Source organism: Nestor notabilis, unplaced genomic scaffold (assembly GCF_000696875.1).
Source record: "Nestor notabilis isolate BGI_N333 unplaced genomic scaffold, ASM69687v1 scaffold5244, whole genome shotgun sequence".
Taxonomy (NCBI): domain Eukaryota; kingdom Metazoa; phylum Chordata; class Aves; order Psittaciformes; family Psittacidae; genus Nestor; species Nestor notabilis.
Window position 1 is genome coordinate 10,973 of NW_009924144.1, and position 12,775 is coordinate 23,747.

At 46.0% G+C, this 12,775-nt stretch overlaps 1 protein-coding gene across 1 annotated transcript in view; it reads right to left on the reverse strand.

The window, feature by feature from the left end:
* Positions 1-954: 954 nt before the first annotated feature.
* The window catches only part of UBR4 (ubiquitin protein ligase E3 component n-recognin 4), a gene marked incomplete at its 5' end in the record, with an annotated part of 75,674 nt that continues 63,853 nt past the window's right edge, over positions 955-12,775 (reverse strand). The window contains 11 exon segments of the mRNA XM_010012478.1: positions 955-1,384; positions 2,483-2,645; positions 3,177-3,267; positions 6,943-7,167; positions 9,037-9,231; positions 9,873-9,998; positions 10,301-10,443; positions 10,897-11,010; positions 11,268-11,486; positions 12,040-12,139; positions 12,664-12,775. The exon segment at positions 12,664-12,775 is cut by the window's right edge and continues 1 nt beyond it. Of these exon segments, the coding sequence (XP_010010780.1) occupies positions 1,320-1,384; positions 2,483-2,645; positions 3,177-3,267; positions 6,943-7,167; positions 9,037-9,231; positions 9,873-9,998; positions 10,301-10,443; positions 10,897-11,010; positions 11,268-11,486; positions 12,040-12,139; positions 12,664-12,775 (1,553 nt within the window).

Genomic DNA, 12,775 nt, shown 5'->3' on the forward strand with positions numbered 1-12,775 from the left:
GTGACTGCCAGGAATGACATAAACACCCACGGAGGTGAGAAGACAAAACCTGGGCCTTCACCCCTTTGCTAACTGCCAAATCATAACGTGTGCTCCACATGAACAAAAGGCATCGAATAGGTTGCTGAGTTATCCAGCCTCTGAAATAATTACTATTTATGGGATGGGACTGTGTTAGGATTGAGGAAATTCAAGTTCAAACAGAGACAAGGAAGACAGGGAAAGCTTTATTAGATTCCAGCTTAACCACGTGTCAGCTGGGTTACAGGACAGCAGAACTGGTGGTAAAGGTAAGTTACCAGCATGCACGACTGGGTAAGAAAAGGCAAGGCTGTATCCAAAGCAGGTACTTGGTGTCAGGCCAGAGCATGCACACCAAAACGGGAGCTACCGAAGGGCTCAGGAAGTGTGCATTTCCATGTGATTTTCCATGCATTGTGCAGAAGCTGTGGATTTTACCAGAGAGAGAAAACAAGTTCAAGGCCAGCAGCATCCCTCTGAGAGGGAACGTGGCCATCAGTCCGACACGACCAGAGGCCACAGCATGCAGGCCTGCTTTGAACACAGCCTTGGTGAGAGTGAAGTCAGGAAGACACTGAGCTATGCAACATGCCTTGACAGGGGCAACGCGAAGCACCAGGGGGTGGTGGTGGGGCCAGATGCCCTCACCCAGGTGGAGAAGGGCTGGAGGGAAACGCTGTCCTTGCAGTCCACGAGTCTCTAAGGCTCATGTCCCACAAGGGGAAACCTGCTCTGCATGTAAAATCAGTAAAGACAGTGTCAGTCTGTTTCCTTGCTTGCTACAAGCCTTTTGTTTCCTGTGTCTCCTTGTCCAGACTATGGGCCGGAAAGAGCAGCAGCTCCAAGCCCTGAGAGAAGGAGCTCTGAAAGAAAAGATGAGAAAGAACTTGCCATTTAGGCTGCTGCATGGTTCAAGTACTAGTCAAACCCATCTTACCCATTTGTTCAATTTATTTAACTTCAAAGAGTTGCACACTAAAGCATTAAGATTTACTGGTTTGGATTCCTCTCTGTACAAGTTCTTTCAACCAGCTCTGAATACACAAAGGCTTTACAGATAGAAGCACTGAAATACAAGATAAAACAAATCTAAATTCCAAATCACTCCAAGAAGAAAAATTGTAGAAAATAAAAAACCAAAAAAAAACCAAAACAAAAAAAAAAAGAATTAATCAAAAAACTCCTCCCAAAAACCTGCAGCACTCCTCAGGGAAGGGACAGACTGCACAAGGAGGAACACAAAGGGATGGAAGGCAAGCTAGTGTAGTCTCTGCCCAGCGCTTCGCTGTGCTGGTGGCTCAGGGGATGGAGTTCAAAAGATCCTTGAGGAAGCTGTCGGGATCACTGATTTCTGACAAGAGTCCTTTAAAACAAAAGAAGATAATACAGAATAATTAGATCCACAAAGCAGATTTTCCTGCCCACGTTGGGGATTTCTGCTAGGGCATGTCCAAGTTAATAATGACAGCTGCAGTGTTATTTTGAGTATGGCCAAGACAAAGATAAACCCTTGTTGGATGTAGAAGGGACCAAAAGTGTGTGCATTAAATCCACATGGCATGTGTTCCTGTGCAACTGCAGGGACCCTGCTAGCTGGCTGCCTGGCAGCTCTGTACGTTGGACAGTGAGAGACTGGCCTGGGGCTCAACTAACTTGTGACAGAAGTAAGAGCAGCTTCTCTGCATGTTCATTTTCAGCATCTCCCGACTCCTGGGGATACAAAATCTCTATGGAGAGAGCCAGGCTGAGGACATTGGGGCTGTTCAGTCTGGAGAAGAGAAGCTGCGTGGAGAGCTCAGAGCAGCTTCCAGTGTCTGAAGGGGGCTACAAGGATGCTGGAGAGGGACCTTCATCAGGGACTGGAGTGACAGGACAAGGGGTGATGGGTTCAAACTGAAACAGGGGAAGTTCAGGTTGGAGATAAGGCAGAAGCTCTTCCCTGTGAGGGTGCTGAGGCGCTGGCACAGGGTGCCCAGAGAAGCTGTGGCTGCCCCATCCCTGGCAGTGTTCAAGGCCAGCTTGGACACAGGGGCTTGGAGCAACCTGCTCTAGTGGAAGGTGTCCCTGCCCGTGGCAGGGGTTGGGACTGGATGAGCTTTAAGGTCCTTTCCAACCCAAACCATCCCATGATTCTATGCAGGAACTCTCGCTTCACTGAACTGCTGCCTTGAGAACACGGTCACATCTGTTTATCACCCTTCAAGCCACATACTGCCCAAACCACCTTTAAGTTGTGATAAAAATAGGTATATTTAACAGAGGAGGTTGAGGACCCACAGGATCAGGTGAGAGAAATTTTCCTGCCTGGGGATGCTCAAATGTTGCCTCCCAACTGTGTTTGGAACAGCTTAGGCAACAGCAGGAGTACAAACAAGCTGCTGCAGCGGTGTCAGGAATGCTGCTGTCTCAAGCAGTCACGAGTTGCATCAGGCAGCCTATAAAAGGGAAAGTGCACACTTACCAGCCACATCCAGAAACTCAGAGAACGTTTCCACTGGCATGAACTCCTCCTGGAAGGTTTTCAGGGCCTTGTCTGCAGCTTCGTGTATTGGCATGTCATTGTGTCGTATGAACTCAGCAAGAGAGTAGGACCAGCCTCCCTCTGTGTTACTGGTAGGCACCTTCTATGAGAGGGGAAAATGGGACCAAATCAGTCCAAAAAGTAACTGTGTAGAACAGTAACTGATCCCTCCTCCTGCTGCTCTTGGACTTGCACCCCCTGCCACACAGTGAAAGTTACCCCTTATGTGACTGCTTTGGCCGGAATGCAAAGCAAGGTCACAGGCATTCTCTCACTCTCATTATTTGACCCTCTTTGGAAGCTACAGGTTTCTTTCTGGTGGATGCCCCTATTTCCTTCCTTACTCAACTCTTCCCCTGAACGTCCTTGGCTCTAGTGAACAATGAACAACAGAAAATAAGCAAATACACAATCCAGGAGCGGAAAAAGTCTCTCAATTCTTCAGACACCAAACGTCAATAGGTGCAATAAGCACAGGCAGCCTCTTATGGCCTTTCTGCTCATACAAGGTGAAGTTTTATGTTTTACAAGGATCTTGGAAAAAAGGGGCTTCAAACTCTGCCTTCTATTTCCAACACATGTAGTTGCTCAGGTTAGACAGCTGATATCAATGAACTTCAAGGTTTTCTCTTACCTTGAACATGTTGTAAATGAGATCTACTAGGGCCCAGAAGAGAAGGCCAGAGCGGTATGTTCCATAGTCCTTCACTGTCTTATCTGCCAGTCTAGGAAGATAATGAAATCAATCTTGGAGTTAATCACTTTACTATGCTTTGCTAACCCATTTGATGAATAGCATGAAAGCTGAAACAGCCAAAAAGCCTATCAAAAATCCACACGGGAATAGCTCCGAGTAAGCTTTGCTGTGTGCTCTTGGACACAAAACAAACATTGGGCATCCACAACCTCTGCGCAACAATTCCTATGGCTAGGAAGTGACTTGACCAGCTGTGCCTGGAGCAGCCAAAGCAGGTTAACCAAGAAAACCTTATTTCACAGGAAGAAAACAAGCACAGAGGGAAGTTTACTGCTGAGACTAGTAGGAAGTCGACAGCCAAGTCGGAATAAACAGCTCACAGCCCCCAGTTGTGTGCTCACTGTGCAGCAGATTCCTGAGGAAATAACTAAATGGAGGTTTCAGACAGAGCCTGTATCAGTGGCAGAGAACATAGTTCTGCTTCTAACTCACAAAAGATTTCTGAAAGACTCCAAGGGAAATATTCTATCTTTGAAGAAATGAAGGAATTCCCATTTAATACCTTCTTGATCATTCTATCACTGTGAAAGGATTTTGGTTTTTTGGAACTTCAGCACCTGGCTGAAGAAATGCTCTAAAAGGTGCAGAGCTGTCCTGGGATAACAGCTCCCAAAGTTTGCAGGATTAATCATAAAACAGGTTCTGGCAAGGTGGAACCTCCTGCCAGCAACTCTAATGGGTTTGGAATGTCTTGCCGGAGTTTCTCAGGTACATCTGCCTCCATCACATGCTGCTTCCTGCTCACCACTTAAAAGCTTTGGAAAGAAAAAGCCCTTTTTTATGCATCTAGAACTAGATGAGCTGCCACTGACACAAGTCAGCAAGACAAAAGGGTATTGTCTGGCCTGCAATCTGCCACCAGTTGGGGCTTTTGGGGGGAAAAGAAGCATTTTTCTGCTCTTCTCAAAGGTTGCATTTGTGTGCCTGCCCTTAACACAGGCAGCCTGGTAGGTGGCAGCCTGCTTGGGCACTCAGCTTAATTATTTAAAGGAAAACCAATTAGTAAAGGTGACTAAATTTCCACGGGAAGAAGAGCAACTTAGAGCGAGGCTAATTCTAGACTCCCAAATACTGCAAGCCAGGGTTTCTTTTTATGTGAATGGGTTTGATCTAATTGGAGTCTGCTCCTTTAATTGAAAACTAAAAGGCCCTTGTGGGTTAAGTCTGGTAGCTACCTTCTGGAACAGCTACTTCATGTAATAGCTGCAGCCTTGTCATTAATGTAAGCTGGTTCAGGCTCAGCAGCTGCACGTGGGCTGCCAGCAGAAAGTTCGACATCAATGCTTCAGGAACCTTGCTTCTTCATGAATATTTTACAAAGGTCACAGTCAGAGCAAAGGGAAAAAAATCAGAAGGATATTTTCCTCCCAAATCCAGGTGAAAGCTACACTGGGAAGTGTCTGTAGGCTTTTTCTAGCTAGAATTCTTGGTTCAGGAGTAACAAGCAGGTAATCGGCCACTTGATTCAGTTCTTTGGCATTTGTAAGTTACAGTTCCAAAAAAACAACAAATCCACCCTGGAAATTTCATCTTTGGGTTTAAATAAAAGTGTTTCTACAACAAAGAATCTCTCCCTTTGGTCTTGCAAACAAACTGTGATAACTGCAGCTCCTGGCAGAGAAAGAAGGCATTTGGGGCTTGATTCTCCTCAAATCTGTCTTACGCTGACTAGTCCAGCTGAGCAGCTGTATAGAACTCTTAACCACAGGACAGGGCACAGGCACTGTTTTGTGCCTTCACTTAAGTCTGAGGGAATACAGAATATTGCCTGCATGTTCATTAATAAGATTCACAGGCCCTTTTAGGATCACAAATTGATCCTCAGCTACTTTTAGATGCACTGTTGGTTCCTACAGTGACTTCTCTCCATCTCCTCCAGTAAAGGCAGCAATGAGTCCTTGTGTCTGCCTAACCTTCAGCCCACACCACCCCGATGTGCTCTGAATGGTGGTGTTCCCACATAGCACCCTTGTACTGCACCTCATGTGGAATGCTAACTGTAATCTTTGTATGCAGACACACTACTCTGATGTTACAGACACTGCCTTCCTCTTTGCCTTGGCCTTCAAATTCAAGGTATTGGCCCTTATTTGCAGAGCATTTCAGCATCCATCTCCCTCTTCCTGATTTTCCACAAGAATAAATAAGCACAGATCTTGGAAATAAGAACTGCCATATTTCTATTGCTGAGAGGCATTATCAGCAGCAGGCTTTGTGCTCTCTTAGTCTGCAGGGATTAAAACAAGTCCTTGAATAAACCTTGACATAATTCCTGAGAACTATTTCTGACTGTTTTCCCCTCAAATTCCAGAGATTGGACGCTGCTTCAGCTGGAACTTTCTTGCTGTATCTGTCTCAATATGTTTTTATTACAGACATGGTTAGAAATAAGTTGGGAAAGAAACAGAATCTTTTGCTGAGGGATAAAAAACACCAAACATCCACAGCAAACCCACAGCTCTGCTCCACCAGTCTCCTTCAGAAGCCACACGAAAGCTACACACCCTTGTGTCTGAGAAAGCAGACCTCCACAGTAACATCTCCCTTTCCCAGAACTCAGACAGGGGGGTGGAAATAGGAGACACAGAACAGGCTGAGCCTGAAGAGCAGAAACTAGCACAGAAATCAATACACGAGCCCCTATAAGGGCTCTTTCTCTTTTGATGCCTTTAATAGCATTGATGCATGCTGTGTTGTGTGTTAGTACAATGTAATGACTTTATCAAACACATAATTAATGTCATCAGAATAAGAATGCCCTTTAAGGAGACTTAGAATAATAATGAATTTATTCCTAATTATGACAGCTATTTAAAATCATCTTTTCAGCAACTGGAATTCTCCTTCCTTCTCTGGAAATATGTGCTTTTGTCAGGCACAGCCACTTATTCTTGTGCTTCAAGTGCCTGACAGCTGCTATTGATTTTTTTCTCTTTTAAAAGCAATGGCATTTGATTTCTATTTCTATTTTTCTATTTAAAGAAGCTGGAGCACTGATCAAAAGAGCACAGAAACAGCTTCTTTAGCAAAGCAAGTAGAGAGAATGCTAGCAGCTCTGAAACAGCACACAACAGAAGTTACTCCAGTGTTACTACATCTCACTTGATGTGGGGGGGAAATAGCATCATAGAAATATGGAATGGTTTGGATTGGAAAGGACCTTAAAGCGCCCCCAGTCCCAACCCCTGCCACGGGCAGGGACACCTTTCACTAGAGCAGGTTGCTCCAAGCCCCTGTGTCCAACCTGGCCTTGAACACTGCCAGGGATGGGGCAGCCACAGCTTCTCTGGGCACCCTGTGCCAGCGCCTCAGCACCCTCACAGGGAAGAGCTTCTGCCTCAGAGCGCATCTCAGTCTCCTCTCTGGCAGGTTAAAGCCATTACACTTATAAATTTCCTACTTTTAGCTACAGTCCTAAGATAAACATAATTTCCACTGATCAACTACTCCATCCACTCCAGAAAACATCCAGAACTGAATGCTCCTGCTCATTCCTCTGCAACACTGAGTACAAACCTTCCCAGAAGGGTTAGTATCTGCTATTCCAGAACACACATGCTCCTTTCCCTATCTCCCCATAAGCTGCCTGTGGCTCTGACTGCTGGGACAGCCACAGGAGCACGCTGGCAGTGGCATGGCTAACCTGCTGGCTCCCCCTGGTGACACCACTCGTACGTGGGAGGTGACAAGGAGCCTCTTGAGGATCTCCACTCTCATGGCTTTCCACTTCTCGGGGGGTGAGATGTGCAGTGCCAGCACGGTGTAATAATGGGGCCCGTCCACCTCGTAGGCACTCTCCACCCACTTCTCCTTGGGGTGCTCCACGAAGCTCTGGAGGTTCTTCTCCTCCCTCGAAGTTGCTCGAGTTCTGAAACACAAGAAAAGCTTCAGCAGCTGCTCTGCTCTTACATGTTAATTTCCTGCTCCTCAGGAGCTTTGAGGGCCTGCATCCGTGCAGTCCTGAACAGGAAAAAGCAGTGCAGGCTTGGCACCGTCAGGTTGTTCCCAAATTCCTCCACTGGTTGAGCAGTTGCTTGTTAGGATTGCTTTTCCTTGGAGCGGTGTATGGAACTGGAGCCCTGCAAGGCAGCTGGCACCGCCCCAGTAGGAGGCAATACTACTGTAGAGCTATTTTTCCTTGTTTTAGAGAAAAAATAGAGTAAGAACAACCAGTCTCTGTGTTCAGGTTGCACCTCCTCCCACCTGACACTAAGCACATGATTGCAGCTCCTATACCAGACTTTACAATCTATTTATATTAGTCATGTAATTCAGAAAGCAAAACTCAAATTCCAAAGCAATCACTGAGAGGATAAAGGCCAATTTCAAACCCCAAAAGACAGTGTATTTACTCCACTCTCTTCAGGAGTCCTGACACCCCAGAGCTGCCCAAGCAATCTCTGTCTTACAGCAGACCTTGTGCACATGTATCATGCTTTACCATGGTCTACTGCTCTACTTCACTGGGAAGAGGCTGCCAGCCAGCCAGGGCAAGATAGGTTAGATACACCCTCCCTATCAGGAAGGTATAAAGCAGCATTCCAGTAGCTAAAGCTGTGCCTGTGTGACCTTCTCATTGACTAAATGCTGCAGCTGGTAGCCAACCAGTAGCTCTTCAGTTTCTCCATTTAATAACATCATGTCTTCAGGAAAAAATAATGCCTGGAAACTACATGAAGCATTTTTATACCAGAGCCACACAGCGGGTGCTGGGCTCTGGGGTGCCAGCAAGCAGCCCAACGACATGAAAAGAATAGTTTCATTTATTTGTCTCCCAAGGGACTCAGAAAACAAGAGCACAGGGATCTGGAGATAGATAGTAAAAACAATAGACAAATTGTATTAGAGCCAAAATGTTGATTAGTTCCAGGCAGGAAAATGAGAGAGATTTCCCTGCACTACATTTGGAGTGACCTTGGTTGAAGAGGAGTGTATTTTAACACTTATACCCTCATTTAATTAGTCTTTCTAGTATCTAACTACCCAAATAAAAGGCATATGGGCATTACATTGTCACAAGGGGGTCTGTATTATCAGGACCAGCTCATGCATTCCAAAGCATTTAGGTTCCTATAGCTTGTACACTTAGACCTAGTGTCAAGCCAAAGCACGCCCTTATCTGATGCTTTGCATAAAGAAGATCTTACTGGCACACTTCAGCAGAAGTGCTCCTCAGCTGCTGCTGATTGGCAAGATGATGATAATAATAATAATAATAATAATAGGAAAAAGGAGTCTTAATGTCAGGCAAACCTGATGGCCTTGAACACTACAGGAGAATTCTAGTATGCCAAAACTGGAAAGAAACCTGACTGTGTTATTTCTGTGTTGTTTTAATACTGGAGAAAATGATACGAGGGTTAAGTTTTCAGCTAACAATTACTTCATCGTCGTGTCTCTCTTCTGTCTGCTCCAGAGAAAATGAAGCTGGCAGTGCTCCTTTCATCTAATAACCCTGTTGTTCACTCTAGAGGTAATAATTACATCTAGAATGGAAAGACAAGCTAATTCCCAATTGCTTTTACTCAATAGGTTCCCTGTTATCCTGCATGTTCAGGCAGCAACTCCAACCAATGTAAACCTCTAGGAGTCCACTTAAGATGTGCAATTTGGTTCCTCCTAAAGCTTTTGTGTGATTTCCCATCTTCGTTGCCTCATACATGTAGCTAAGCCCAGAGTGCAGCCCTGAGAGACCTTTCCAAGACCACAAGTGGAAGGAAGAGGTAAAGATACTGACGTGTTGAGGACGTAGAGCACCGTGTGGATAATGTATGGAATGAGGTGTATGTTGCTCTCCCTTCCTCCTCCTCCAGTATCTACGCTGAACGACTGCTCCATCGCAAAACGGAGAAAGAGCAGTTTAATGTCGTGGACATTGAGCTGGTAGGTGGGTTCCCGCTGCCCTGTGCACTCCTGCAGGTACGTGTTGTGTCTGAAAAACAGCAGTTAAGTGTTACTTTCTTAAAAACCTTCTAAAAACTTTCCTAAAGTTTACTCTTCCACACCAGAGCTCAAAACCTGAGCAAGTATTTCACTGAGAAGCTTCCAGGAAAGAACAGGATATGAAAAGCAATCACCTCTACCTTTGATTAACATCCCTAAAGGGAGGCTCTCAGCTTACTCTGGCAAATCCAATTCCATCTGCATATATATATATATATATGTGTGTGTGTGTGTATATATATACATCAGGTCCCACACCCATCAGTACTCTTTTCCCATGCCCTGGGTGTGGATACAGCTCCCTGGCTGAAATGAATTAAAGATGTTACCACTCCTGATTTCTAACTTTACTGTACAAACCCAGCACAAGGTGGAGCAGAATAGTGACAAGAGGATGAACCACCTGCTCCAGGGAAGTGGCTGGGCTACTGTAACTCACTAGCATCCAAGAGAGGTTTGGAACTCTACACAAGGGAATCCTCTGGTGTCAGGCAGGTTTATTTTGTAAAGCAGGGGGTCACTGGGCTGCAAATAAATCAATGCTGTTACCTCACACTGCATCTTCAGGAGTAACTTGGGGTTAAGGAGGTTTATTTACATATAGGTTGAGAAGAAACCTTTTCTGCTCACCGTGCTAAGCAAGTAGCAAAAGCAGACTCTGGCACGTGAGGTCCCCAGACTGGCAGGAGCCCATTACACTTGGTGTTGGCATTTTGTAGGGCTGCACTCTCCCACTCTTCACGGCCACGGGCAAGCCTACATGGAGAAAGTGAGCCATGCCCAAGCAAGTTAGAAGGATGCAAGGTTTTGGCTAGGAAACCATCAAAATTTGACAGTTCCACAGCTTCTTTAAACTACGGAGTTCAGTTTTCAGTGTCCAGGCCTGACCTCTATTTGGCACGTTAAAGCAGACCACACTGGAGAAGCCCATGATGTCCCCAGGCTGTAAAGTGATCAACTCATGATCAAACCCATCCCGAGTTACAAGGCCAAGTGCTCACAAACCATCCTGGAACACAACATCAGCCACCACTGTCCAGCCTGTGAGTAGAACACACCTTACAGCTGCAAGGTGACAGTCGTAGTGGACAATGTTGAAGTGAGAGACTGTGCTGTATCCTTGCTGTTTTCGGGGCTTGTTCTCAAACTCCTCTAGTGCAACGCGCTTGGTGAAAGTATAAATCCCAAGGACTTTTGTAGGCTGCAACGACAGAAGAGCTGTGCTAAAGATCATCCACTTCTACAACAGCTGACACTTTGTACTGCTCTTACACTGCACTGGATTTCATCTTTCCAGTCCCTACTTAAACTGATCAAATGCCCCATCCCTGGCAGTGTTCAAGGCCAGGTTGGACAGAGCCTTGGGCAACATGGTGTAGTGTGAGGTGTCCCTGCCCGTGGGGCTGGAACTGGATGATCTTAAGGCCCTTTCCAACCCAAACCATTCTATGATTCTATGAAACCTTTTTCCAGCTTTCACTAAAAACATCCAGCTTTGTTTCCATTGGAAACACATTTCCACTTCCCAACCACCTCTAGAATTACTGATCCCAAGAACAAAACCTGAGATTTCTGATTTCCCAGGGCCAACACACCAACCCTTGTGTCGATCCCTCAGCTGCTGAGAGAGCTTTGGAAATGTATCCCACTTTACCTGAAACTTGTATCCTTCCCGGCAGATGCAGCAAGTCAGACCTGGTTCTTCTATAAGTTCCTCCATCTGTTTAAGCAGTGCAGTCTTGGTCACTACCTGACCCTTCTCGTTTGTCTGAAAGAGAGAACAACTCAAGGAGGTTAAAAAGACAATGATGAACACCACAATCCCACCACTGGAACAGGAGTGCCCATCCCATTTCCCAGCCTGCTATTGGCAACTCTGTTTACTCTCCCAGCAAACTGCTGGTTTGAACTCTGCAATATTTGTCAATAAATCATTCAACACAATTCCTTGTGTGGCAGTTGTAGCAAGACACAAATAAAAGATCATTAGCTCACTAGTCTGCCATCAGCGCAAACAGACATTACCGTCATCCCCAGGGTGCCCAGGGCCTTCTGTCTCATTGCCATGGCCATACGCTTCTTCTCTGCACGTGTCTCCTTCCGGGCAGCATCAATCTTCTTGTTCACCTCTGGATGTTCCCTTAGTGCCTCCAGAAGATTCTCTGCTAACGTCCCGATCCCTTCATCACTAGACACCTGCTCCAGCTTGTGCAGGTTGGTGATGGAGTCCGTGCCTATTAGCACCTAGGAGGGATTGAAGCACAGCATCTTCTTCAGAGAAAAGGTGCACGTGGCAGTAACTGTTTCCTCTAATCCCATCCCCAGGACAGCTGAACAGGAGCACTGATCTACAACTGGTTTTACTGAGTGTCTTACTTTCTTCTTTGATGTTCCTACTCTATAGACCCTGGACCCTGAACTGTGTATGAGAGCAGGGCAATTTGCCTCTCTGCTGGCCCCTCCTAAGAGCTCAGATGTGGATGCTGGATAAAGAGAATTCTTAGAACAGTACCAGGCCCTGAGAAGCCTATCAATACTATAGAGTGCACAGGCCTAAAATACCTTCTCATGTTGGTGTGTACATCTCGCAGCACTCAGAATGAGGAGATACTGACACCAAAATCTCTGCCCTCCAGACTGTTACAGACTAGATGACACCTGAAGCTGCTGTGTCTCTCCGAGCCCAACAAAAACCAGTGCAGAACCAACTACTATAGAAGTAACTGCTTAGCTACAGCCACTAAAAGCAGTATAACAAGCCAGCCGTGTCCTACTTGGCTTTCACAAGTCTCCTTACCTGTGTAGCAGGGTGCTGCGTGGCAAGTCCTCGGAGCAGGCGAAGGATAAAAGGAAGTGCAGGTCGAGCTAAGAATTTCTTCCATACATCTGCATCCAAACTGCACAGAAAACAAGAGGCAGCAGCTGCAGGGCAGTCACCCGTGCTGAAAAGGCACTTGGTGGTCAGCCAGCAGCACAGCTGGCAGAGCACACCTGCAGACAGGACAAGCATCCTTCCCCCTGTGTCCCTCCTCCAGTAATTCCTGAAGTGACATTCACACTCCCACTTCCACATTGCGCATGGTAACACCCATAGTGTCATCTCTTAGCCTTGGGATTTGTTTTGTGATCACAACCTGGCCACCAAAAGCTCTGTTACAGTGCACAGGTAAAGAGCAGGCAGGAAACACAAGCATTGTGATACCCAAAAAATCAGCTTGGATGGTATCAAATGGAAGACGACAGGCTTTTTAGCCCATCCCTATAGTGGCATTGTCTCACCAGACACTCTGCAGCACAGCTGTACCAAGTCTAAATGCTTCTGCATGTAGACTTGTTAATGGCTTGCTTGGAAGATTGTTGTGGTGATGAAACAAGAGAAGGATGTTCAGGATTATCCCATACTTTAACTAGTGACTCTTACTTCTTTGCACTGGGAATGTGCTTTTTCATGTAGTCAAGGGCATTCTGTGTAATTCCCTTCTGAAGGATGAGATCTTTCAGTTGATGGCCGTTGCTGTTGTTCTTTATTCCTG